Here is a 26,597-nt window from a genome sequence, read left to right on the forward strand (position 1 = left end):
TGTCAGACCATCTGATCAGGAGGATATGTCTCAGACATGAGTTGATTAATGTCTGGATTGTTTTTGCTGAAGAGACAATTATTCTCCATGTTTCTGAGCCATACAGGCTAACGACCATTCTAAATGCTAATGTTCTTGACAAAGTCAAATATATTGCATTCAATGAAAGACTTTCAGTTGGTCTATCATTAATTAATGGCTAATTGTTTAATATTGTTATTGCATAGCTGTGAATGGATTGAGAGCTGCCAACAGTAATCTTGTGTCAGACAGAGGCAACAGAGCTTTTGCTGAAACATTTCAGAAGCGATTGGAGCAGGTTCTTGACAGAGTACAACAGGTCACATCAGGTTTATCTGAGGACAACCACCCCAGCATTCTTAGTCCACAGCGCAAAAATCTCAGACAGACAGGTGTCAAATATACTCACATGTTTTAATAAAAAGATGAAGTGAATATTAAGTTGATATCTAAATATTGGCAAAGGTTGTTTGTCAAATACTCTGTATCATTGGTTTGAATTTTTTTATTTAGAAGCAAAATTGAGTTTCTGTCCACATTTATATTAAAATCTGAAAAATATTATTCCAATTTCTATATATGTATTATTAAAAAATCAATTCTGCATTTTTCAGCTATGTCACACTCAAATATTTACAAAAAGTCTTCAAAAAGTAGCCTCTTGTCCTCTAAAGCAAGTCTACAAGATCATTCGACCACAACTGATCACCCAGATAAATCTTCCAGATCTAGTTTGCATGACCAATCCTCCAGATCTGGCCTCCATAACAGGTCATCCAGAACAACTGTAGGATTTCCATCACTCCATTTATCTTCCACAGAAGACACTGATGTTTTCCTTGACAATTCCGTTCAGAATCCAATTCAGAAATCCAGATATTCAAGCCAACATTCTAGTCACCAAATGTCTTCCTCAAATGATCGGCAGCACAAAGTCTTCCAGCATTTTTCAGAAACAGAGAATTTAGGTTCTTGAAAACTTTTTCAACATATAAATCCTTTCCTATAATGTATAGAATAATAATAATTTTCAGTACATAAGGAGAAAAATCAAACTTAATGAAATTCCTATTTTTGAATTATCTTCACAAAATACCCTTCCCATCTGACAAGAAGGAACAATGACAATTTAATGTTAAGATACGGTAGATTAAGTAACATTTTACTTCTTTCTTTCATTAAGGCGGGATGAGCATAGCGAGGAAAATATCGGAAGGACTTACTTGTGCTGTGCAGAAAATAAACAAGCACAGATCCAATCTGTTGTGTGGAGAATTGCTAGCCTGGACCAACCATATTGTAGACATGGCAAAACACATAGGCCCTTACTGCTTAGGCACAAAGCAAAAGTAATTCTTTTTATTTTTAATGGATAAAGTTAGAAAGTAGTTGCATTGAGAACAGTTTAGATAATAAAAACATCAGCATCATTAAGAGGAATATTAATCAAATTTTTTATTGTGTATCAATTTTATTAATTACTTTGCAATTTTTGCAGTGCATTATTGTGCTGTGTGTATGAAGAAAAAAAAAATATATTCAGGGTAAAATTTATTTTAGAAGCATTAGGAGTCTTTGTCATGAAACTGACCTGTTGGCATCAGAAATCATAGATCAAACTAAGTCAGTCCTGGATGGAGATGCAGATCAGATGGACGAGCTAAATGAACATTGTCTGAATTGGAAAACTAAGGTCAAACAAATTTTAATGTTAAAAAAAACCCCAATCAAACTTATTGAATGTGAAATGTATATAATAATTTATGTTTGTTTGTTTTTTTTCAAAATTACTTGCTTTGCAATAAGTCATATATGCTCAATGTAAATTCACACATTCTTCCATCATGCCATTTATAATGGCAGTGTAGTCTTTTTCTGAGGAATGCATGAAAATATAATCATGATATTTTTATATTGCAGGCAGAGAAATTACAGATATGTGTCGATGCTACTGTTGACACATACAAGGTGGTCCCTGACGCTCTGATAGAGGCACTTAGTGAGCAAAACCTAGTGCTAGCAAAGGAAGAGGTACACACACGTGAACAGATCAAGCCGGCTTCTATGTACAGTTGAACTTCGATATCTTTAACACCGATATCTCAAATACAATGGATATGTGGAAGTAATTTTTAAGTCCCAGCTACTTAATTTTTTGAAGTATTTTACCCTCGATATCTCGAATACTCGGGTATCTGGAAGTTTTTATATAGTCCCATCTAGTTCGAGATAACGAAGTTTGACTGTATATGTATTATGTATTATATATATATATATATTTTCTAAAAGAGTCACGGTACTTGGGCTTTAAAAAAAACCCTCCTTTTCGTTCTTATTAACCATATTGAGGTTAGTGGATAATATTACTTATTAGGTTTGTTACTGACTGTTTACAGAAATTTGTTAGGTCAGTAAAGTCCATAGAAGGCAAGGCGGAGCTGAGCCTTCTAAGGACTTTACCGACATCACAAATTTCTGTAAACAGTCAGTAACAAACCTAATAAGTGTTTTGTTTTGTCGAGGACCTACAGTTTGATATGTAAACAAACAAAAGATAATATATAACAATTAAATTCATAGCTTAATTCTCTAATTTTTTACCTTCGTCGCCAGTCGTTTGTGCAAACCTCGATGCTCTTGTAGGATCATAATATTACGTCACGGGCAAAGGGGGGGTCACTCTAAATATTTTGGGGCTTAAAAATTAAAGGTATGGTTGAACGTTTCAGTAAAAAATCAGCTCAAATAACATTACGTCTGCCATGTTGCCGTATAAATTTTGACGCTTGCCCTGTACAGAAATTCTAGTCCAAGGCAAAACAAAGCTTTTTATGAGTTACTCATGGTACATACAATACCAGTACATGTACTTATAATTTTCCCATTGGCAGGACATTTATTAAAACTTTTTACCAGCTAGTAACCTAATATCTTATGTTTACAATATTGATTTTTAGCTCACCGAGACGAAGTCAAGGAGAGCTTATGCTATACCCTCGGCGTCGGCGGTGGCGTCGGCGTCGGCGTCGGCGTCCGGACCTGGTTAAAGTTTTTGTTGCAGGTCATGTATCTAAGCTATTACTTGTCCTATCTTCACCAAACTTGCATGGATGATGCATCTGGACCTACTTATGGACTTGAAAGACTTGGATGCTGAATCTGGGTCCTAAATTTCAGATGCTGGAGGAGGTTAAGGTTGTTGGACCAGGTTAAAGTTTTTGTTGCAGGTGCCCTTTGATAGCAGTATCTTAGTTACTGCTGGTCTGTACTTTACCAAACTTGCATGGATGGTGTGCCTTATGATACTGATGCACCAGACAGGCTTGAGTGCTGAATCTGAGCTATAGGTTTCGGATGCTGGAGGAGGTTAATGTTTTTGGAGCAGGTTAAAGTTTTTGTTGCGGGTGCCCATTGATAGCAATATCTAAGTTACTACTGGTCCTAACTTCACCAAACTTGTATGGATGATGCGTCTTATGATACTGATGCACCTGACAAGCTTGAATGCTGAATCTGAGCAATAGGTTTCGGATGCTGGAAGAGGTTAAGGTTTTTAGAGCTGGTTAAAGTTTTTGTTGCAGGTGCCCTCTGATGATTAATCTTAGTTACTACTGGTCCTAACTTCACCAACCTGTATGGATGGTGCGTCTTATGATACTGATGCACCTGACAAGCTTGAATGCTGAATCTGAGCAATAGGTTTCGGATGCTGGAAGAGGTTAAGGTTTTTAGAGCTGGTTAAGTTTTTGTTGCAGGTGCCCTCTGATGATTAATCTTAGTTACTACTGGTCCTAACTTCACCAAACTTGTATGGATGGTGCGTCTTATGATACTGATGCACCTGACAAGCTTGAATGCTGAATCTGAGCAATAGGTTTCGGATGCTGGAAGAGGTTAAGGTTTTTAGAGCTGGTTAAGTTTTTGTTGCAGGTGCCCTCTGATGATTATATCTTAGTTACTACTGGTCCTAACTTCACCAAACTTGTATGGATGGTGCGTCTTATGATACTGATGCACCTGACAAGCTTGAATGCTGAATCTGAGCAATAGGTTTCGGATGCTGGAGGAGGTTAAGGTTTTAAGAGCTGGTTAGATAAAGTTTTTGAAACAGGTGCCCTCTGATGATGATATCTTAGTTATTACTTGTCCTTACTTCACCAGACTTCCATGGATGGTGTGTCTTATGATACTGATGCACCTGACAGGCTTGAATGCATAGTCTGGTTTCGGATGCTGGATAAAGTTAAGTTTTTAGGAACAGGTCACATGTTTAATAGATGATAGTACTATTTCAAACTTGCATAGTTGATTTAACTGTAATATGAATGAATCGCAGAGGTAGCTTCAGATGCAGAGCTTGATCTCCATTATCAAGGATGCTAAAAAATAAATCTTAGTTATTACTGGTCCTAACTTCACCAAACTTGAATGGATGGTGTGTCTTATGATACAGATGCACCTGACAGGCATGGATGCTGAATCTGAGCCATAGGTTGCGGATGCTGGAGGAAGTTAAGGTTTTAATTGCTAGTGCCCTCTGATGATGATATCTTAGTTATTACTGGTCCAAACTTCACCAAAATTGCATGGATGATGCGTCTTATGATACAAATGCACCTGATGGGCTTGAATGCTGAATCTGAGCCATAGGTTTCGGATGCTGGATGAGGTTTAGTTTTTTGGAACAGGTCACATGTTTTATAGATGATAGCTTGCATAGTTGATTTAACTTTACTATAAATTAAATGCAGAGGTTGCTTCAGAAGCAGAGCCTGATCTCCATTATCAAGGATGCTAAAGAAATCTCCTACCTCACTCAAACCAGCTCGATAGATAGATGTGTTTGTTGATAAATGATATAACATGATTCCTATGATAAAGTATTGTATGATATGAAACAATATTGTTTGATATGATACAATATGATATCATATGTTATATTATAAAAAGTTATACGATATGATATTGTATCAATTTTTTTGATATTTTATGATATGATTATGTATCATGATATTGTTATGTATAGTATTGTATATTATGATACAATATTGTATAATATTATATTGTATTTTTAATTTATTATTTTATCACATGATACAATTACATAAGATATTGCAAAATATTATATTGTATCCTATGATACAATATTGTATATTCTATAATATTGTATCATACAATATTGTATAATATGATATTGGTTTCAGTAATATAGAATTATATCACATGAAATTGTATTATATGATATTGTAATATTGTATAATATTGTATCATACGATATTGTATGATATGATATTGGTTTATATGATATATTATCATATCACATGAAATTGTATTATATGATATTGTAATATATTTTATTGTGTCATATGATGCAATATGTATAATATAATAATGTATTTTATAATATTTTACCATATCACATAATATTGTATCATTTGATAAGATACAATGTTGGAATCAAATTATATTGTATTATATGATATAATATCATATAATGTATCAAATATGTTTCAGTGTCATTCAATACAATATCATTCTATATTATACAATATAATATCATGTTTCAGTGTTATGATGTATTATGTAATATGATATTGTAATATGATACTATATTGTATTATATTTTATGATATTGTATTATGTGATCAAATACAATAAGGTATAACACAATACAATGTCATATCATACGTTACAATATCAAATCTCATTATTGTTTATTACGGTATTTTATTTATTATATGATATATATTATATTAGATATATGACATGATGCAATATTTAATTTTATATCATTGTATTGATTAACATATGATTATCATAAAAAAATTTATCAGATGATATACGATATTTTGTTAAAACAGAATCCATGAATATCCAAGATCATAAAGTATGATTTTCATATAAAATGATAAAGGTGGTCTTATGAAGGTGATGTCTCATAAGGGTGATGCTCCGTCTCGGTGAGCTTAGTAATCTATGATTACCTATGTTTTATTTTTGATATAACATTAAATTTGTGAAATAACATCCAACAACATTGTGTCCCCAATTACACACAATTTAAATACATTTCATTGACAGCACAGATCCTAATGCCAATAAATACATTGTACTTAAAAGTTTTCTGCTCTTGTTGGTAAATATAGTTGTCTGACAAATAATCTTTTGATTCTTTATTGTCCAAAAACTTCGAAATTTAATGGGACAGAAAGGTTTTATTTTTATCTTCATTGCAGTTAAGATTTGAAAAGAATAATTAAACTCAGTTTTTACATTTAACTTAAAATTGAAGATTGAGTTATTTCCCTTTTAAATATATGGCTAATTTGACCTAATCTGCCCATGCCTTAGAACTAATAGATTAACTTTTTTTGGCCTTTGATAATTTTTAAAAAATATTTATTTAGTTGGATTGTCTCAAGACTCACTATTCCTGTGTGGGTGATGTTGTGCTGATGACACAAGGTTTAGTCTGTACCGACCAGGCTCCATTGGGGCACTGTCAGGACCTCGCGGAAGAGCTAGAGAACATCTCTATTACCATTACCACAACCGCTGAAATGAGCTCACAAAGATGTTAGTACATATGCTAACTTAAATCCAAGTCTTTTTCATATTTTAAAAGATCTTATTTTTGGAAAATTTCCCTCTCTTTTCCCCTTTAAATGTTGTAAATTAAACCATTATATAATGTTATTTTTATATATTTTCTAAGAGGGTATTTTTCATTTACATCTGCTAGAATAAAATATTTATTTCCCTGAATCAAATTTTATCAGTGAGTGACGAGGATATTAATCAGCTTGACCAGCTAGGACGAGAGTGGGCTGTCATGATGTTCTGTATTCTCTCTGATCTGGACACCATTGTAGAGGAAGTGAGCAAAATGGGAATAGAAAGGAAGGTGTGGTCTACACAGGATATGACATCGTTAGAACAAGAGGATATCATTGCACATGTTGAGCAAGAGAACAAAAGGTTGAGAGACATTCTTCATGGGGCATGTATCGGGTAAGAATTTGAATAATAGACAGCACAGCTTTGAATTTTACATGTAAACAAAAATTAGTGTTATATATGTATGTAGTTTTAAATTAAAGTGTATGTAGATATATTATTTATGTTCTTAGCTTTTATGCCAAAACTTATATATGTACAGCACTGTAGAGTAATTTTTATATGAATTATATATGGTGCTTTATAAATTTTGTATAATAAATGATAAACTTCAATCTTCTATTAGATTAATCAGTAACACAGACTGACAGTTGCTACTATATTTATCTTTAAGCAATGAATCTAAAGCCAAAGAGGCACAGGACCTTTGTCATTGTATGAGTGAACTCCTTGACAAGCTGAGATCTGAGATGGCTCGGCGAGTCACGAGCTGTCAACGAGCCTTCATGGTGTCTAAATCCTATGTTCCTCTCAGAATTCGAATGGCCAGTATGTGTTGGATTGTAAAGGCAAGTGTACATTTATAGGACAAAATAATGCCCGAAAAAGAGAGCCTAAACATGGAACCTAATTCTCAACCATTTTATCTTGGTGTGTAATATGTATTTATCATTTCACACTTTTTCAGGCTGTTTGTTGTGTGAATATGATACAGGAGCAGATCTCTGTGTACTTCAAACCAGTAATGTCACTTACTGATAGAGGAGTCGGTGCCAGAACAATGCCAGAAGGTACAGAAGAACGGAACAAACTGGATAGTGTGTTTTGTATTTAGGACTGGTCCGGTGTAAATCAAGCTATATCCTTGCTTATGATCAGTGATAGCATGGGTGTTAAAAAAAGGATGAAATATTTAAATTTTGAATACATACATGGGCACTGCTCATGTATGTACTTAAACAAAATAATGTGTGCATTATCATTGTAAACGACAATTTCCCCACCCAACAAAAAATTCATCAATCAAACTGAAAAAAGTTTATATTCATTGCCAGGAAAGCAGAGAATGATCCAGATTTCTGAGTTGCAGCTTGAGATCAGCAGATTTAGTGAGAAGCTTGTAAAAATGAGACAGAGAGTGCAAAGTTGCATCCAGTTATCCACAAATCTAGAGAAAAGGGCGGCTGTCCGGAGGTGTCTTGATCAGGTGACAGAATCCTCGCCAAGACTTATCCAAGTCATCAAGTCCTTGACAGGTACAAGTAAATTCCAGGCTGTATAGATGTTAAATGTTGTTTATCTGTATTTATATATTTGGATGAAGCTAAAAATTTTGTTAAAGATAAATGTAAATTTATGTGTGTGTAACTATATGTATTTGTACATTTAATTGGAAAATGGCATAATGATTTCATGATTTAGATGATGAGCATACAGTGACTGAGACAATGGTAGAAGTGGATAGACAGAAGTTACTGTGGGCCTCACAGATACGAGAGTTGATGGTCAACCTCAGGCAGATGTCAGACATTAAACCAAATCTAGTTGCAGGTATATATATCTTTGATTTTTAAAAGGTTATATGTGATTATAGAAATGATATGTTCTTGAAATTTGCTTCAATTGCAGTTCACTATGGATTAACAAAGTTTTAACACAGTTTTTATTCCCATAGTGTAAGCATTGCAAAGCAGAACTTGTAGACTAATTATTCATAGACCTTTCCACCTTTCTTGATGGTGTAGAAAAATGTCCAAATGCATTGGTGATGAATGAGTTATTAAAAAGAAAAATCAATTTTGGATCTTAAAGAAAATAAAAATAATGGGTCTCGTACCTATGATCCTTAGATTTGCATACCCAGTATGCTAACTATTCAGCCATAGCAACTCTTTAAAAGGTGGCCACTAAAAATTCTGTCGGCTGTTGAATGAATATGATGTGATGCAATACAATTAATACACATGGTATGGTTTAGATTCGCCATGTTTACATTCTGAAAATGCTCAAACAAGATTGAGATGTGTAATAAATGGATATGCATTAAGAGAATGGTTGACATGAAAGTATTTTTTTGATTATCTAAGAAAAATCATTGCTGCTAATAAACTATGTGGAGGGAAAGTGTTGACTAAGAAGTAAAAATGCCAGGTCAAATTCTTGTCACAAGCCGCTAATTTAAGATGTTAGAAGGTGACCTTGACTTCCATGTAAGCAAATAATTAATGCACATTGTCCTGTTATTTTGAATTGCATGTAGTCAGAATTACCTTGCATTTGTCGATTGCAAGTTGTGGTTTGGCTAGTAGGATGCACCTTGGCCTTCTACTAAAATACTATCTAACATTCTCGAACATGTTATCTTGTATTTTTTAAAATCCATCTAGTGAATTCATGGGAAGGCTCAATTCACTACACTCGCTCAATTAAAAGCCAAATTAAAACTCCCTAAATGAAACAAAAGTTCAACAGGTTGTATTTTAGTTGGTGAAAAAGCGATGTGGCCCATTGACCTCTTGTTTAATGATGTCACAATGATTACCGCATGCACTTATCATTTGATGAATGCATTATTGTAACCATTTAAACACGGTTATTTTAATGATTTGAAACAAGTTACCTTTCTCAAACATAGATATGGTTAATAATGAGCAATGTTAAAAGTTCACTAGGATTTAAATTTGATTGGTATGAAATCAAATCTTCTATCATCAGAGGCCCTTTTGACTTCACTGGATTTGGTCATGTGACCAACCAAGTTCATATCCTGGTGAACTTTTCAACTTGCTGTGTTTTTGTCTAAAGACATTACTCAACATTGTGTTTACTTCAAACATTCCTTTTATTGTTTACATCATTCATAATAATGCAGTTACAATATCGAATAACATCTTGTCTCTATCAGGTATACCATCCTGTTTATATCATTGACATAGCTGTGGGGGATGACTTGGAGTAAACATTTTCCTATAAAGTGCACTGACAATCAGATTGATATGATACTCTAATATGTACACTAGCTATTTGTCATCAGTTTAAGAAAGAGTGGTGATATGGATTCTGAAAACAAAAATGTGGAGAACTGGAGATCCAGAAAATCATATGCTGAATGAAATTTACAATATTGTAAAAGGAAAATTTATAAAGAAGATATGGGAATAAGGCATGTGAACTGCTCACATGAGGATATACAAGATTCTATAAAACTTTAAAAATATCAACAAATCTCATCTTTTTTTTTCTAGATTATTGAAAACAATGTATATTTACCATAACATTGATTTATAACCCTTAAAAATGTTAAATATTTGGAATAGGTTGGTTTGAACTGGCGTATGAGTGTCAAAATTTTCAAATAGTGTCATTTTTAGAACTTCAGTGCCTTTTCTTCTATAGAGTGGGTCTAAGCGCCACATTTTTGACATAATCTCTTTAAGGTTTAAAGGAAATCTACCAATTTCAATCAACGTGGAGAGATGACCCACTTTACCTTAAAAAATATCATTTTGTACCCCAACAATTGAACGTTTTAGAGAAATAATACAAGTCCATAAATTTGTGGTTGAAGTCGCATTTAAACAATTGAGTATGTTGTGACTGAAATGGCTCAGTGGTTAGAGCAACAGACATTAGGTAACATTATGTAACAATGGTTTTAGGTTGTAGGTTCGATACCACCAAAACATTAGAATTTTTTTTTTTTCTTTTCATTTGTTAAAATATTCAAAACCAATATAGTTAGAAATTGTGTTTTGTTAACTGTTATTTTAACATTATCAAGTATATTTAGTTAAAAAATATAGATTTGAAATTGTATTTTACGACCAAACCAAATGGTTATTTTCGCTATCTTATTCCCCCATCTTCTTTAAAAATATCATATTAACATTTTTCACAATGTAATTTCTGCAACAAACATTTATAGAGATGTATTTACGTTAAAATTGGATAAATTTCAAAGGAAACCTATTGTATTTTTAGAACTTCATAACTTGATGGGTGTCTTGGATATGACAGAAAAACTCTCTGCTGACAGTGAGACAGAGACTCTTGCAGGAAATCACCGCCCATCTGGATCTCTTGAGGGTGGCAAATCTGGATCATCACAGATTCAACCAATGAAATTTGGATTGCCATCAGTACATGAAGAACTGCTGCTAGTGACAAGGTAGTACTGTATACATACAGGGAAATATTTGCCCCCATTTTATTAGCTCACCGAGACTAAGTCGGAAGGAGCTTATGCTATACCCCCTGCTTCAGGGGTTGCTTCGGCATCCAGACCTGGTTAAAGTTTTTGTTGCAGTTCCTGTATCTTAGTTATTACTTGTTTTAACTTCACCAAATGTGTATGGATGATGCATCTGGACCTACTTATGGACTTGAAAGACTTGGATGCTGAATATGAGCCATGAATTTCAGCTGCTGGAGGAGGTTAAGGGTATTGGTGCAGGTGCCCTTTGATACCAATTTCTAAGTTAAATACTACTGGTCCTAACTTCATCAAACTTACATGGATGGTGTGTCTTATAATACTGATGCACTTGACAGGCTTGAATGCTGAATCTTCAGAGCTATAGGTTTCGGATGCTGGAAGTTAAGGTTTTTAGAGCTGGTTAAAGTTTTTGCAGCAGGTGCCCTCTGATCATGATGATTTTAACCTAGTTATTACTGGTCCTAATTTCACCAAACCAAAAATGTTGCATCTCATGATACTGATGCACCTGACAGGCATGAATGCTGAATTTGGGCCATGAATTTCAGATGCTGGAGGAGGTTAAGGTTTTAGGAGCAGGTTAAAGTTTTTGGTGCAGGTGCTTTTGATGATTATATCTTAGTTATAACTGGTCCTAACTTCACCAAACTTGCATGAATGGTGGGTCTTATGACACTGAAGCACCTGACAGGCTTGAATGCTGAATCTGAGCAATAGGTTACAGATGCTGGAGGAGGTTAATGTTTTTAGAGCTGGTTAAAGTTTTTGGAGCAGGTGCCCTCTGATGATTATATTTTAGTTATTACAGGTCCTAACTTCAATAAAACTTGTACTATCTCAAACTTGCATAGTTGATTTAACTATAATATAAATGAATCACAGAGGAAGCTTCAGATGCAGAGCCCAATCTCCATTATCAAGCTTGATCACCAAACTTGCATGGATGGTGTGTCTTGTGATAATGTTGCATTTGACAGGCTTACGTATGTGAGCAAATTTGTTTTTTTTTAATATTTTCTCTATACTAATGTTTTTAATAACAATTGATCGTAGTCTTCAAGAATTAACACGTTGAAAATAATTAGCATAAATCAATATGTTTTTATTGTCTTGTGAAACACTCATTTACACATATAAGAACATGTTTTGCAAATTTACCTTCTCGTTAGGATAGACCCCTCAATGATAACTATGGTCTCTTGTGCAGGAGAAATTGATATACTTTGTTGAAGGAGAAATTTTATCTCCATTCTGGTTTTCCTTGTCTATTAATAAACTTAGATATTAATTGTTAGATAAAAACGTAACTGGCCTGTCTACAATTACTGAGGGAATTGAAAAGGAACTTTTTTTTTATATTTAAAAATGTTTATCCTGTTTTATGCAGATGATACTGTTATTCTAGCTGAGTCTGCAAATGATTTACAGTTTGCCCTTAATGAATTCTATAGATACTGTGATTTTTGGAAACTTACTGTGAATATTAGTAAATAAAAAATTGTTGTATGTTCTACCTGTGTAGAATATGTTAAGTCAAATTTCACCAAGCTATGTCGTTTTGTCTTGCAAAAGACAGTACCACAGTTAATGTGAAGGGGTCTAACGCATCAGAGAGCTCAAGTTCCTGAATAAAGTGATTTAAAAGTGATTAGGGATTGACTTCATTGTAAGGTCACCAGAGTGCAATAGGTTTATCTGACTGTCATTGTACATTGTGCATTTACAGTTGAACATTTTTATACCCCCCACAAACGAAGTCACCGAAGTCGTCCGTCCGTCCGTCCGTCCGTCCTTCCGTCCGTCTGTCTGTTCAATTCGTGTCAGGTCCATATCTTTCTTATGGAGAAACATTGGAATTTCTTACTTCACACAAAGATTGCTTATGACCTAAGGGTTTGTCATGACCTAGACCCAAGGTCATTTGGGCAAGGTCAAGGTCACTGGCAGAAAAAGTGCATAATTCAGGTCCGGTCCATGTCTTTTTATTGAAGAAACATTGGAAGTTCTTACTTCACACAAAGATTCCTTATGACCTCAGGGTGTGTCATGACCTTGACCTAAGGTCATTTGGGCAATGTCAAGGTCACTGGCAGAAAAAGTGCATAATTCAGGTCCGGTCCATATTTTTCTTAAGGAGAAACATTGGAAGTTTTTACTTCACACAAAGATTCCTTATGACCCAAGGGTGTGTCATGACCTTGACTAAGGTCATTTGCGCAAGGTCAAGGTCACTGGCAGAAAAAGTGCAAAATTCGTGTTTGGTCCATATCTTTCTTATGGAGAAACCTTGGAAGTTCTTAATTCACATCCAGATTGCTTATTACCTGAGGGTGTTTCATGACCTTGACCAAAAGTCAATTGAGGAAGTTCAAGGTCATTGTTTAAAAAAAAATTGGGCTCAGTATACCAATAATTCAAAATGTTGATATATTAAATGGCTGCTTGACATGTGGAATTTTGTTTGATTCGAGTCATGTTTGTTAACATAAGGATGCAAATGTCCTCGTGCATTAACAGATAACTTGAACTAAAATGGAATTTAAAGAATAGAAATTACTTTGTGTACTCATATTAGCATTAACAATTTCAAAAAATAGAGCATTTGTTACTATAAAAAATGGACGGTGAAATGGATTCATCCAATATTTTCTATAATAGAAAAAATACAAGTTATAATTTTTTCTTAGCGGGGGTATCAATTGTGAGCTTGCTCACAGTACCTCTAGTTTACTTCTTCTTGAGAACAACTGGTCAGTTTTTTTTCAAATATGGGTTGCTTTTGATCCATCTTTTGGATAAGAGGAACATAGATTGTAAAACAGATGGATATAATGCCTAATTCAGGGTAGATAAAATACTGAAAATTAAATTACCAACATATTTTTTTTTATTTCCATCAAACATTTAATCCAAAAAAATGTACATTGAACCTTACGTCAATATGTATAACCCTTAAAAAGGTTCAATATTTGGAATATGTTGATTTGAACTGGTGTTTTACCTACAATTTTTTTTTTAGATTTTCAATACCTTTTAATCTATAGATTAGGTCTGTGCTCCATATTTTTGACATATTCTTATTGAGGTTGGATAAAAAATGAATCAATTTCAATCAACAATAAATTGGACAGGTGACCCACTATACATTAGAAATAGTCATATCACTTTGTATTGCAACAACTGATTTAGAACATTTTAGGAAAATAATAGAGGTCTGTAAACTTGAACCAAATAGTCATAGAGCATTTTGATAACAAACTTTGATGTGACTGAAATGGCTCAGTGGTTAGAACACCGGTCTGTAGAATCATACTGGTATTTATGGAACAATGAAGTCTTTTTAGGTTGAGGGTTCAATACAACCAAAATTAATTTGGGAAACTATGTTTTGTTTTTCTTTGTGTCTGTTAAAATATTCTGACTATATTGAGAAATATGTTCTTTTTGCAAAATTGTATTATAATATTAAATAAAAAAAAATGAATTTACTGGTAAATTAAAAAAATTTTGAAAAATGCAATTATACATTTAAACCAGTGGGCATTTGCACCATCTTATTCACTCATCTTCTTTTATGACACTTTCCCGAGAAGGGCACTAAGGACAGTGCCTGATTTGCCAAAAATTTGACCATTTTACAATATCTTTTTCACTGCATCTGCTTATCTGGAATCCCCCCCCCCCCCCCGAAAATTCATACACTGTAGTTAAGTGACCCATTAAGCCCTCAATAAGGTGTCCAAGTAGTGTAGTGGACAATGCACTCGCTTCTCACTGTTGCGACCCAAGTTCGATCCCCGTGTTCGACAGTGGTTGTATGTGATAGGGTATGGGGGTCGCTCGTTGGACAGGTGAGTTCTCTCCGGGTACTCCGGCTTCTTCCCACAATAACCCCCTCGTGCTAACATCCATGCCAATGAGAGATATTAGTATAAGTTGTATAACTTGTTTATCAGTCGTTGTATAATAAATAAAGTTCATTTTTTTAAGTCATCAATAAAAATTTTTAATTTCATGTCCACATGATAAACCCAGGCTGAAAAGATTTCTGTTTGTTCAAAAATTTAACTACAGATGTTGTCTCTTAACTTGCTTTTTAACTTCTTTAAAATAGCCTAAACAACCCTGTGAAGTGAATGAACTTGGTTTGTATACAGTCATGTAAAATGGTGGCTAAAGATTTGCATGTGATTCTAACATACTTCACTTTCTGAGGTTGTTGAGCATGTTTATCATTTAATTCTTTTATATTTTCAGAGAAAAAGATCTGGAAACTAATGTTGGAACATTTAGCAGAAATCGAAGAAAAGACCACTCAAAATCTCCTTATAAGCCATCTGCATCAATTCTGGTATACAACTGTATGATTTCTGATCTTAATTATCTACAATGACTTTATTGTGAACACTGTAAAAAAAAATTGTGCATGTACATGTACTCTATACATATAGCAGGGGAATTTTTATCCTAGTTTCTATTTGCCGTATTGCCCCATCACTGCCCTTCCCCCCTCACCCCCCAAAAACTACAAAAGGAAACAAAACATAATTGGATGGAATAAATGAGATCTTTATCTTTGATATTTAATATCTAGTAGATTGACACTTTCCATTTTTTTGCTTTAGGATGCTGCAAGATTTCTTCAAAAAGAAGCTGATAAATGGGAAGATGAAAACAACCCTATTGTTCAGGTTGCCAAGGAAATGTCTTTACAGATGGAACAGATGGCAGAATTTTGTAAGGGGGATGGACCTGTTGGGGTAAGGGTTTGATGTACTTCAACTACATTTTCTATCAATATTACATATGTAATACATGACATTATGTACATGTACATGGTATGGTACCAAAGTAATTTCAGCTTCATTTTTTATGAAATAACCATTCACACAAGTATTTGAAGTATTATAGGTATAATTGATTATTTTCCCCAGAATCATCAGGATGTCGTAAGAGTTGCATTGGCCATTGCTGATAATGGAAGAAAAATGAAACAATTTACAGATGTGCTTGCTAAACACTGTATAGATGAAAGGTAATGTAAGAATAGTATAAATTGCTGCCATTTACTATATGTACTAAATTCTTTTTCACCGACATGGAAGTATAACATTTAGATTTCCTTTTTTTTGAAGATGTGGTAAAGACCTGCAGTACTATTCCAGCCAGATCCCTTCACTTAGTAAACAACTGACTATTTTAGCCAATGTGCAGATGGGCTCACAGGATGACAACAGAGTAAGATCTGTTTGTTAATATTCTTTATATTCTTTCAAAAAGATGTAGAATTTCCAAACCCTGATTGGTATTGTTGCATGCATATTGTGCATGTCTTGAATTTAAGCTTTAAGTTTTGTCTACTTTTTGCTAAACTGATCATTTGTGAATAAGGATAACAGAGTGGTATATTAAGTATAAACAAAATCAATGTGAATACTTGTACAATTCATGCATTATGGTAATGTTTGTATAACTGTGCTGTGATATGTTTGCAACTTGCAGCTTCAGAACAATGATAATTATATACAGATGCTTGTATGACAAGCAAAGATTTTGAGCAAGATTTTTTATTATTGGACCTTTTTATAACCAATTCAGTTGTAAAAGAATGATGCACTGATATTTTATGCACTAATACTAGCATACAAATATAACTATGGAGTACCATCAATATATATTATACAGTACTGATCAGACCCAACCTAACACCAGAATAAACCCCAACTAAACCCGAGGTTTACTTTCTGGGTTTACTTTTGAAAATTTAGGTCCACTCGGGGTTTACTTTGGGTTTACTTGAGATTTGCTTTTGGAGTCAACTATATGCACTGAAGTGTGAAGCAGACCTGTATATTTTATCTTATCATCCTACTGCCTGTGATTCCTGTCCCTTGTATATTACGAATACACATGTAGTGTCTGCTTTCAGGGAATACTTCTCTTGGGGTTTACTCTCTGTGTCCACTCTGGGTTTACTTGGGGTTTACTCTGGGTTTACTCTGGGTCCACTCTAGTAAACCCAGAGTAAACCCAGAAAGTAAACCCAGGGTTTAGTTGGGGTTTACTTTCTGTTAGGTTGGGTCTGATCGGTACTGTATGTTCTAAAATTCTAACAGTACCATCATTTTTCAGAAACTTTTGATCTGATGCATATGTTATGTACACCAGAGACATAAATAACAGAGATTGGCTACTCTGCCATTAGCGTGTTTTGTTGTTGAAAAATGGTACGGGACCAACCTTACTTTGAGAACTACATTTTAGTGAACTGAGATAATGATCTTAAACCAAAAGTATATTGCTTTAATGAAAAGTGTGCATAGGTTCTAGACATTTTTGAAACAAAAAATGGAAAAATTAGATTAATATATTAAAAAATATATTGGCCTGCTATAAGACATCGACGATATCTCGGACGATGGGTAGCCAACTGCCTCCTAAAACTCCTCTTTTAATATTGTTTATATGACATAAACACATGAAAGTATAATATTTTGAATGTTTTGGTAATAGGTTTTAGCTGCTTATATTTCGATATAGTTGTTTATTAGAATGATATACTGATTTAAACTGGGAACAATAGGGACCGCGGGATTTTGCGAGATTTCGATCAGCTGCCAATCTCTGTTATTTATGTCTCTGATGTACACTTGTTTTTGAAATATCTATGAAAATTTCAGGGAATTTAAATATCTATTTTTTTGCATTTTAACCTTAGAAAATCCACTGTTTAAGTACATGAAGGTCACTTTGAAGTAATAACATCTTTGTATTTCACAGACAAAATCCATTTCTGTCTTTCACCAGTGTTTTGCAACATTTTATTTTCATAAAATAAATGTCACAGTTGTAAACAGATTGACTTTGATATTTAAAGGTGATTATTATGATAATCACTTATATTATATGTGCTAATAGTAGTATAAGTTTTAAGTACATTTAATACCATCAATTTATATTAAATGCTCTATAGTTTAAACAGTACCATTATTTTTCATAAACTTTGAGGTGATGCATCTGTTATGTACACTTGTTTTTGAAATCTATGACTTTATGATGATTTTAAGGTGGTATTATTGATAATAATATTATACTAAATGTGCTTATTTAAATGGCAAATAGATAAACATTGTTCTAGTCCAGAGTATCTGACATTTTTATGGATATTTTCAATGATTTTGATAATTTACTGACCAGAAATACATTAAAACTGACGCCACTGGACATATCCCATCTTCAACCTTGTTCTCAACAAATATTTGTTAAGTGAACACTAATGACCTCCTCTCATATTTGTTCAGATTTTTAAATCTTCAATTTAAGTCTGTAGCTTGGCATTTCTAAGTGAATTAAAAAGAATTATTCTGTACTTGTTTAATATACAATTTGCATTATACTAAACTCTATTTAAAACCTAAGTACTTATTGCTATTGTATCTTTTGACAACAGTTAGATTTAAAGGATTGTTTTGATAATTTTATTATAATAAAACTCAGAATAGTTTTCCTTTGGTGCTAAGTACATGACCAGACACTTGCTCCTATTAAACATAAAAATGACTATTGTGTGGGTTAAATTTCAGCTTGGCCCTGATGAGGTGGTAACTAATTATTTGGAGTGATATTAAGTGTGGCATGTGTTTTCTATACCACTGGCTAGGGCTAAAATTTCTAAGTTCATGAACATGTCAAATTGCACAGCCTTTATTAATAATTAAGATATTGAAAGCCAAAATTACAATTTTTTGAAAAGAATTTTAATTAAAATTGTAATTCAAATACATATATATTTACTTTAAGCCAAACTTAATCATTTTTATGTGTTTTTGATTGGTAGCTAGCACACTTATACTTTATATACACTTGTCAGGAATTTTATGACTTAATTAATCCAAATAATCAAGGTTGAACAATTTCAATGTAATGATCAGCATATAAAAGATTTGATTCTTTTTCAAAAACATAAAAAGCGTAACTTTTATCAAACCGAGAAGCCCTGTAGAATTGGATCTAGATTATAGTTTGCTGTTCATGAGTCTTGTAGAATTGTGTTGCACATTTTGTAGAGTGTATTATTTGGTGTATTTTTTCAGTTTTGTATCTTCTCTTTTTCTATTCTAAGTGGAGAAAAATGTGCTTTAAAATCTTCCTTTTATTGTGTCCTTTTTCTTTTCAGTTATTTTACATCAACAAATTTAAGTATGGAAAATCCACTATGGTTTTTAATGCGATATGATTGAAGTTGAATATCATATTTCTTATCTTATTATTTGTTTTATGCTTTGCTTTGTATATGGCCAGGGTGTACAGTGTTAGTTGTATTCATCTTTTATATATCTGCCTGTCTGTCTGTCTGTCCATCACACTATTCATTAAGCAATCATAGAAACTTTTCAAGACACATTCATCAAATTTCAGACATTGTGTGAGCAACTCAACTGTGTCCCTAACCTTTTCTATTTCACTAATGCACTATTCCTCATGTTTACCTAAAATTAGTTCCATTTAGAAGCAGTTCAAGATATTTCCAAGAAACACTGTGAGCTATGTACTAGATAAAACAAATTGGTGAGACAATTCAAATGTGAAATGGGTCTTGTTGCTGACCTTAATTATCTTTCTGACCCTAAGGTTACTAGTAATATTTCCCTCACTTGGCAGCCAAATGTTATATTGGTTATATTGTAGAAATTATAGTCTTTGATGATACATGCAACAACTGAGGTACCTCATCATATTTTACTTTGAATTGTATTAGAGTTTTAAAACCCCCCAAATATAAGAACATTTCTTTCATGTTTAAGACGAGTAGAAGTAGATGAACATACTTTTATGTTACTTAGGTAATTGTGATAACATGAAATATTATACAGAAATTGTACAAAAATCATGGGAACATTTTCACATGAAGTTCATGTGAAATGAAAAGCTACGTATATAAGTCTATTTTACATGAAATTCACACAATCAAAGCACAATTAATGTGTCTTATACATAAACATGCAAAATATATAATATAATTACTATATTTTACCAAGGCGGACAGGATATTGGTGCAGAATGCTCGAAATCTAATGACTGTTGTTCTGAAAGCCATGACAGCTGCGGAGGCAGTCTGTGTTAAGGTAGGAATTTACCAATTTATAATATATGTACATTGTATGTCCACTGACGTCAAGCATACCAATTATATCCCCTACCACCGAGCATACCAAATGTATACCACTATCCACTACCATCAAACATACCAATTATACCACTATCCACTACCATTGAACATACCAACTGTATACCACTATCCATTACCATCAAACATACCAATCATATCCACTACCATCAAACATATCTTTTATATGGGCTACAAATGAACATACCAACAGTATCCACCATCATTAAGCATACCAATTATATCTGCTAGCATCGAACATACCAATGATATCCACAACCATTGATTAAACCAATTATACCATATTCACTACACTCAAACATACCAATTATATCCACTACCATTGAACATACCAATTATACCACTATCCACTACCCTTGAACATACCAATTTATTCACTACCATCGAACACACCGACTACCATTAAACATACCAAGTATAACCGGGGGGAGGGGGTTAAATATAGACAGGTTCGTTGTTCACATGTCTACTGTTATGTGCTGAAAAAGCAGTCGATATTGGACAATATTCTTGCTCTGTTAAAACAGTAGATAGACATCAGCAGGATGTCAATGTACTCGTCTTAGCTAAAAGTGTAAAATGCACTTCTTTATTTAGGTTTTAATTATAGGGGTCAGTTACATACACATGTATATTTGCAAGTTTAATCCTTTGGTTATTGCTGCAAAAAAATTAATATTGTGTGCAGGGCCCAGGATATCTAACAATTTTGAATAAAGCGTTTATATGATGTGTTTGTTATTAAAACCTTAGTATTTTTAGTGCACCTGAGGTGAATGCTCAAGTGAGCTTTTCTGATCACTTTTGTCAAGCGTCCGTCTGTCTGTAAACTTTTTACATTTTTGACTTCTTCTCCTGAACCACTTGGCCATTTTCAACCAAACTTGGCACAAAGCATCATTGGGTAAAGGGGATTCAAACTTGTTAAAATAAAGGGACACGCTCTATTATTTGGGGAAATAATTAGGATTTATTAAAAAATTTGGTGATATTTTTCAAGAATCTTCTTCTCAAAAACCATTTGGCTAGAAAAGCTGAAACTTCTGTTGAAGCATCTTCAGATAGTGTAGATTCAAGTTTGTTCAAATCATGGTCCCCAGGGGTAAGGTAGGGCCACAATGGGGGGGGGGGGAGGGTCGAAGTTTTACATAGGAGTATAGAGTTAATCTTTAAAAATCTTCTTCTCAAAAACCATTTGGCCAGAAAAGCTGAAACTTGTGTGGAAGCATTCTCAGATAGTGCAGATTCAAGTTTGTTCAAATCATGGTCCCATCCCCAGGGCTTAGGTTGGGCCACAATGGGGGGGGTCGAAGTTTTACATAGGAATACATAGAGTTAATCTTTAAAAATCTTCTTCTCCAAAACCATTAGTCCAGAAAAGCTGAAACTTGTATGGGAGCATCCTCAGATAGTGTAGATTTAGGTTTGTTCAAATCATGGTCCCCAGGGGTAAGGTGGGGCCACAATGGGGGTAGAGGTTTTACATAGGAGTATATAGAGTTAATCTTTAAAAATCTCAAAACCATTAGGCCAGAAAAGCTGAAACTTGCATGGAAGCATTCTCAAATAGTGCAGATTTAAGTTTGCTTAATCAAGGTCCCTAGGGGTAAGGTGGGGCCACAATTGGGGGGGGGGGCAAATTTTTACATAGGAATATAAAGAGAAATTTTATTTTAAATCTTCTACTCAGAACACAACTGGCCAGAAAAGCTGAAACTTGTGTGAAGTATCATCAGGTAGGGTAGATTCAAGTTTGGTTAAATTATGATCCCCGGGGGTAGGGTAGGGGCACAGTGGAGACCGGTTAAATCTTTACAAAGGAATGTATTGTGAAAAATCTTTTTCTATAAAAAAAAAATTCTTGGAAAAGTGGCAACATTAGTGAAAGCAACCTTATATAGTGTAGATTCAAATTTGTCAAAATTAAATTTTAGAAGTAGGATGGAGCCAGATGGGGTTGGGGGTCCAATTTTACATAAGAAAACAGTTTAAATTCATCAAAACTCAAATGTAATAGTTTATGGTTAAACTTAAATGTAAGAATTTTGACATATTTTTGATTCTTTAAAATTGTTTACACTTTGGCCTCTGGACAATTCTTGGGCTTCACAAGTTTGATAGGTTTATATCCCATTTGATTTAGGTCTTCTTAAGAAATGTAATGCTCAATATGTGAAATGACAATACAGTGACAAAAAGGGATCAATGATAAACAGAATATCCAGGGAAAAAAATTATTTTTTTTAAATATAGGATCTGTTAGACTACATTGTCCATATGTTTTTTGGTATATTACTCCGTAAAGTTGATTTTATAATGTCTATTGTTGCTTAGGTGAGCAATGTGGTCCATGGGCCTTTTGTTGGTTAAAGCTCCTTATTCTAAAAATAAAATCCAACAGCTGGACTTCGATAACAAATAAGACAAACAAACAGAAAATTCAATTTTTCAAATTTGACAAGCTGTAAATGTAATGACAATTAGATGTATTGCTTTTACAAAATACATTTGATTTAACGTGATATTCTGTCAACAAGATATGTCATTAATTTGATAGAGCTAAAAATACACCATGAACCTTTGTGCTTTAATTGAAATTTTTGCAAAAGTGCACATTTTCCAGATCATGATTTAATTCTAAGATCACAAGCATGTATTTTTAGGGGAAACACAACATAACGTAGGTGCCTCTAATCTGTATTCTTTTTAATGAAGACAAGAAAATTTATAGATAATAAAGAGAGGAATAACAAAGCACCTGTCGTATCTTTTATCTTAAATTGTACCTTTTTATTTATAATATATATCCCCACCCCCCTTCCCATCAAATTGAACAACTTGAAATTTTATTTGAGTACAAATAAACTTATTATAACAGTTACGGTTGCTTTAGATAATGCGTATGATTAACGCTAAGCCCAGAGCAGGATCAAATTTCGTCGATTTGATAGTCTAACTTTACAAAACTTCTAAATATATCTGGAACATGATGCTTTTCAGGGATTATTCTCACCAGACTCCGGTGATAACGATGAGGTTTGTGCTGTTATTCTTGCGACACAATGGCGTCGTCGTCTGCACCACTACCGTAAAATGGAGGCGAAGGAAGCCATTATTGACGAGCTGGGACTCAGAAGAACAGAGGAACACCGACCGCCAAAACTAACTCAGATATTTCAGTAGGAAATTGTACGCTTAGCATGGAGCGGTTATTAAAATATTTTATTTATATGAGCAAATTTGCTTTTACATATGTTTTCTCTTCCATTTTTGTTCACTGGAAGAAAATATGACGATACGTTATTTAAACGGACTTTTGTCAAAAATCATACTCCTTTATCAATATTAATGATGTCCGATACAATTTCTTTTTACTCACTTGCTAATACTCCATTTCAAAATACAATCACAACTCAGACCTTTTTCATCTTAGTCTAGATATTTCTTTTTTTAACATTTGTCGTAACGTTTTTTTTAAATGAAAGTTTTTATATTATTTAGAAACACATTCCTGTTTTCGTAATCTCTTTCTGAACCCCGCATACCTCATGATTATTTATGTTCCCACAAAAAGAAGTTATTCTTTATCATTTTGTTAAAACTAAGTAAGGAATATAAACCTTCTTTTAATTATAAAATGACAGTTGCTGTTTTACATTCATATTTTGAATATACATATTAAGAATATTTGGAAAATGAAAACGATCGCAGGTAGATATTTTTTTTTTAATTTTTATTTTTAAAATTTTATTAGGTCACCTGAGTCACTCAGGTGACCTATTGCAATTGGTCTTCGTCCGTCGTCGTGCGTTGTGCGTCGTGCGTTAACAATTTTACATTTTTAACTTCTTCTTGAAAACTACCAGGCCAATCGTTACCATTTTTGGTGCGAAGCATCTCTATGGTAAGAAGAATCTAAATTGTGAAATTTATGGCTCTACCACCACTGGGGTGCCACGGGCGGGGCCAAATATGCAAAAAAAGCCAAATTTTCAAAAATCTTCTCTACTTCCACACATGTGAGGAAAAAACTGAATGCATGGTTATGATGTCCATGAGGCCCTCTACCAAAATTGTGAAATTTATGGCCCCTGGGTCAGGGGTTCTGGCTCTAGGGTGGGGCCAATATGGCCATATAGTAAAAATGTATTAAATCTTAGAAAATCTTCTTCTCTACTCCCATATATATTTGTTAAAAACTAAATGCATGGTTATGATGTCCATGAAGCCCTCTACCTTAATTGTGAAATTCATGACCCCTGGGTCAGGGGTTCAGGCTCTAGGGTGGGGCCAATATGGCCAAATAGTAAAAATGTATTAAATCTTAGAAAATCTTCTTCTCTACTATCATATATATTTGTTAAAAACTAAATGCATGATAATGATGTCCATGAAGCCCTCAACCTAAATTGTGAAATTCATGACCCCTTTGTTAAGTGTTCATGCTCTAGGGTGGGGCCAATATGGCCATATAGTAAAAATGTATTAAATCTTAGAAAATGTTCTTCTCTACTATCATATATATTTGTTAAATACTAAATGCATGATTATGATGTCCATGAAGCCCTCTACCTAAATTGTGAAATTCATGACCCCTGGGTCAGGGGTTCAGGCTCTAGGGTGGGGCCAATATGGCCAAATAGTAAAAATATATTAAATCTTAGAAAATCTTCTTCTCTACTCCCATATATATTTGTTAAAAACTAAATGCATGTTTATGATGTCCATGAAGCCCTCTACCTTAATTGTGAAATTCACGACCCCTCGGTCAGGGGTTCAGGCTCTAGGGTGGGGCCGATATGGCCAAATAGTAAAAATGTATTAAATCTTAGAAAATGTTCTTCTCTACTATCATATATATTTGTTAAAAACTAAATGCATGATTATGATGTCCATGAGGCTCTCTACTAAAATTGTGAAATTCATGACCCCTTTGTTAGGTGTTCATGCTCTAGGGTGGGGCCAATATGGCCATATAGTAAAAATGATTTAAATCTTAAAAAATCTTCTTCTCTACTCCCACACATGTGGGCAAAAAACTGAATACATGGTTATGATATCCACAATCTCCTTTACCTAAATTGTGAAATTCATGGCCCCTGGGTCAGGGGTTCAGGACATGAGGGGGGTGGGGGGCAATATGGCAATAAAGTGTTAATGCATATAATGTTTAAAAATCTTCTTCTCTATTCTCACACATCTGTATAAAAAAAACCGACTAATAATTATGTTTACCAGGAAGTCCTCTACTGAAATTTTAATTTTCATGTCCCCTGGGGTATGGGTTTTGACTCTAGGGCAGGGCCAAAATGGATGTATAGATGTTAATGCATATAACGTTAAAAAATTATCTTCTTTACTCCCACACACCTGAAAGGAAAACTAAATTCATTATTTTGTAGACCAGATCTTTTAGTTTTTCACCAAAATTATAGGTTTCACAGTTCTTTTTGAATTAAATGTGGTTGTCATTACAAATTTATAATTTTTCTACTCCAGTATGAAACCTAATTAATTAGATGCATATATGAGACTCCATGACAAGTTTGTGTATTGGATATATGCTACTCAGGTGACCGTTAAGGCCAATTGGCCTCTTGTTAATTATTTAACTGCAATAAATTTTGTAACTATCGGGAGCTTTAGGTTGTATAAACAGCCGGTTTTTTTTTTTATATCTTTATCTTTTACATATAGAATTATTTTATTACAATTTCAATCTGTGAGAAAAATCACAAGTACCCGTATAACAATTTAGCTGCTCATTTGTCTTGCTAGTGCAGAGTTTCCAAATTAACTATTGAAAAAATATACAACTTCTTAACTCAATGTATTTACCTTGTATATGTTTAAATGACATTATTCACAAATATGTTTATGAAATCAGTTTGTAGCAAAAAAAATTATAACCGTGCAATAATAATTGTAAGATGTTTGATATTTTCATTAATTCATGTATTCGTTTTAACTTTTACTTTTCATGTATAATCTCAACCTACTATTATGTATTTATGACTATAAAAATTATAAATACAAATAAAAAATGGTTATCTGGTTATCTTTACAAATCCATGTCGGAATTATAAGTAATGTTATTAATACCATTGGCGTAAACGTCATCGCTCCAACTTTTCACGGATTAGCCCCAATTTTATCATGATTTTGATACAATTTGAGCAAACGAAAAAAAGGAGGCATCGAGTGTGAAAAGAGAAGAGATACTGGTTCCTCGGTACTTAAAAACTTTGACCTGCCTCTGAATCATGATACATGTAA

The 26,597-nt window shown here is 33.5% G+C and overlaps 1 protein-coding gene across 2 annotated transcripts in view; it reads left to right on the forward strand.

Annotated features, from left to right (window-relative positions):
- Nucleotides 1-24,734, forward strand: part of LOC105324167 (uncharacterized) — a 34,053-nt gene extending 9,319 nt beyond the window's left edge. The window contains exons 13-31 of one of the 2 annotated variants that reach the window (XM_034481540.2): nt 228-413; nt 636-989; nt 1,205-1,370; nt 1,582-1,714; nt 1,942-2,052; nt 6,429-6,597; nt 6,801-7,032; nt 7,313-7,487; nt 7,607-7,709; nt 7,974-8,174; nt 8,341-8,469; nt 10,900-11,086; nt 15,392-15,485; nt 15,760-15,894; nt 16,069-16,169; nt 16,270-16,372; nt 18,718-18,732; nt 20,173-20,259; nt 23,322-24,734. In XM_034481540.2, coding sequence (XP_034337431.2) covers nt 228-413; nt 636-989; nt 1,205-1,370; nt 1,582-1,714; nt 1,942-2,052; nt 6,429-6,597; nt 6,801-7,032; nt 7,313-7,487; nt 7,607-7,709; nt 7,974-8,174; nt 8,341-8,469; nt 10,900-11,086; nt 15,392-15,485; nt 15,760-15,894; nt 16,069-16,169; nt 16,270-16,372; nt 18,718-18,732; nt 20,173-20,259; nt 23,322-23,504 — 2,864 coding nt within the window. In that variant the 3' untranslated portion in view covers nt 23,505-24,734. The remainder of the gene's footprint in view (nt 1-227; nt 414-635; nt 990-1,204; nt 1,371-1,581; nt 1,715-1,941; nt 2,053-6,428; nt 6,598-6,800; nt 7,033-7,312; nt 7,488-7,606; nt 7,710-7,973; nt 8,175-8,340; nt 8,470-10,899; nt 11,087-15,391; nt 15,486-15,759; nt 15,895-16,068; nt 16,170-16,269; nt 16,373-18,717; nt 18,733-20,172; nt 20,260-23,321) is intronic. The other variant, XM_034481541.2, reaches the window with a different exon arrangement.
- The last annotated feature ends 1,863 nt before the right edge of the window (nt 24,735-26,597 follow it).

This window comes from Magallana gigas, chromosome 3, assembly GCF_963853765.1.
Source record: "Magallana gigas chromosome 3, xbMagGiga1.1, whole genome shotgun sequence".
NCBI classification, from domain to species: Eukaryota; Metazoa; Mollusca; class Bivalvia; order Ostreida; family Ostreidae; genus Magallana; species Magallana gigas.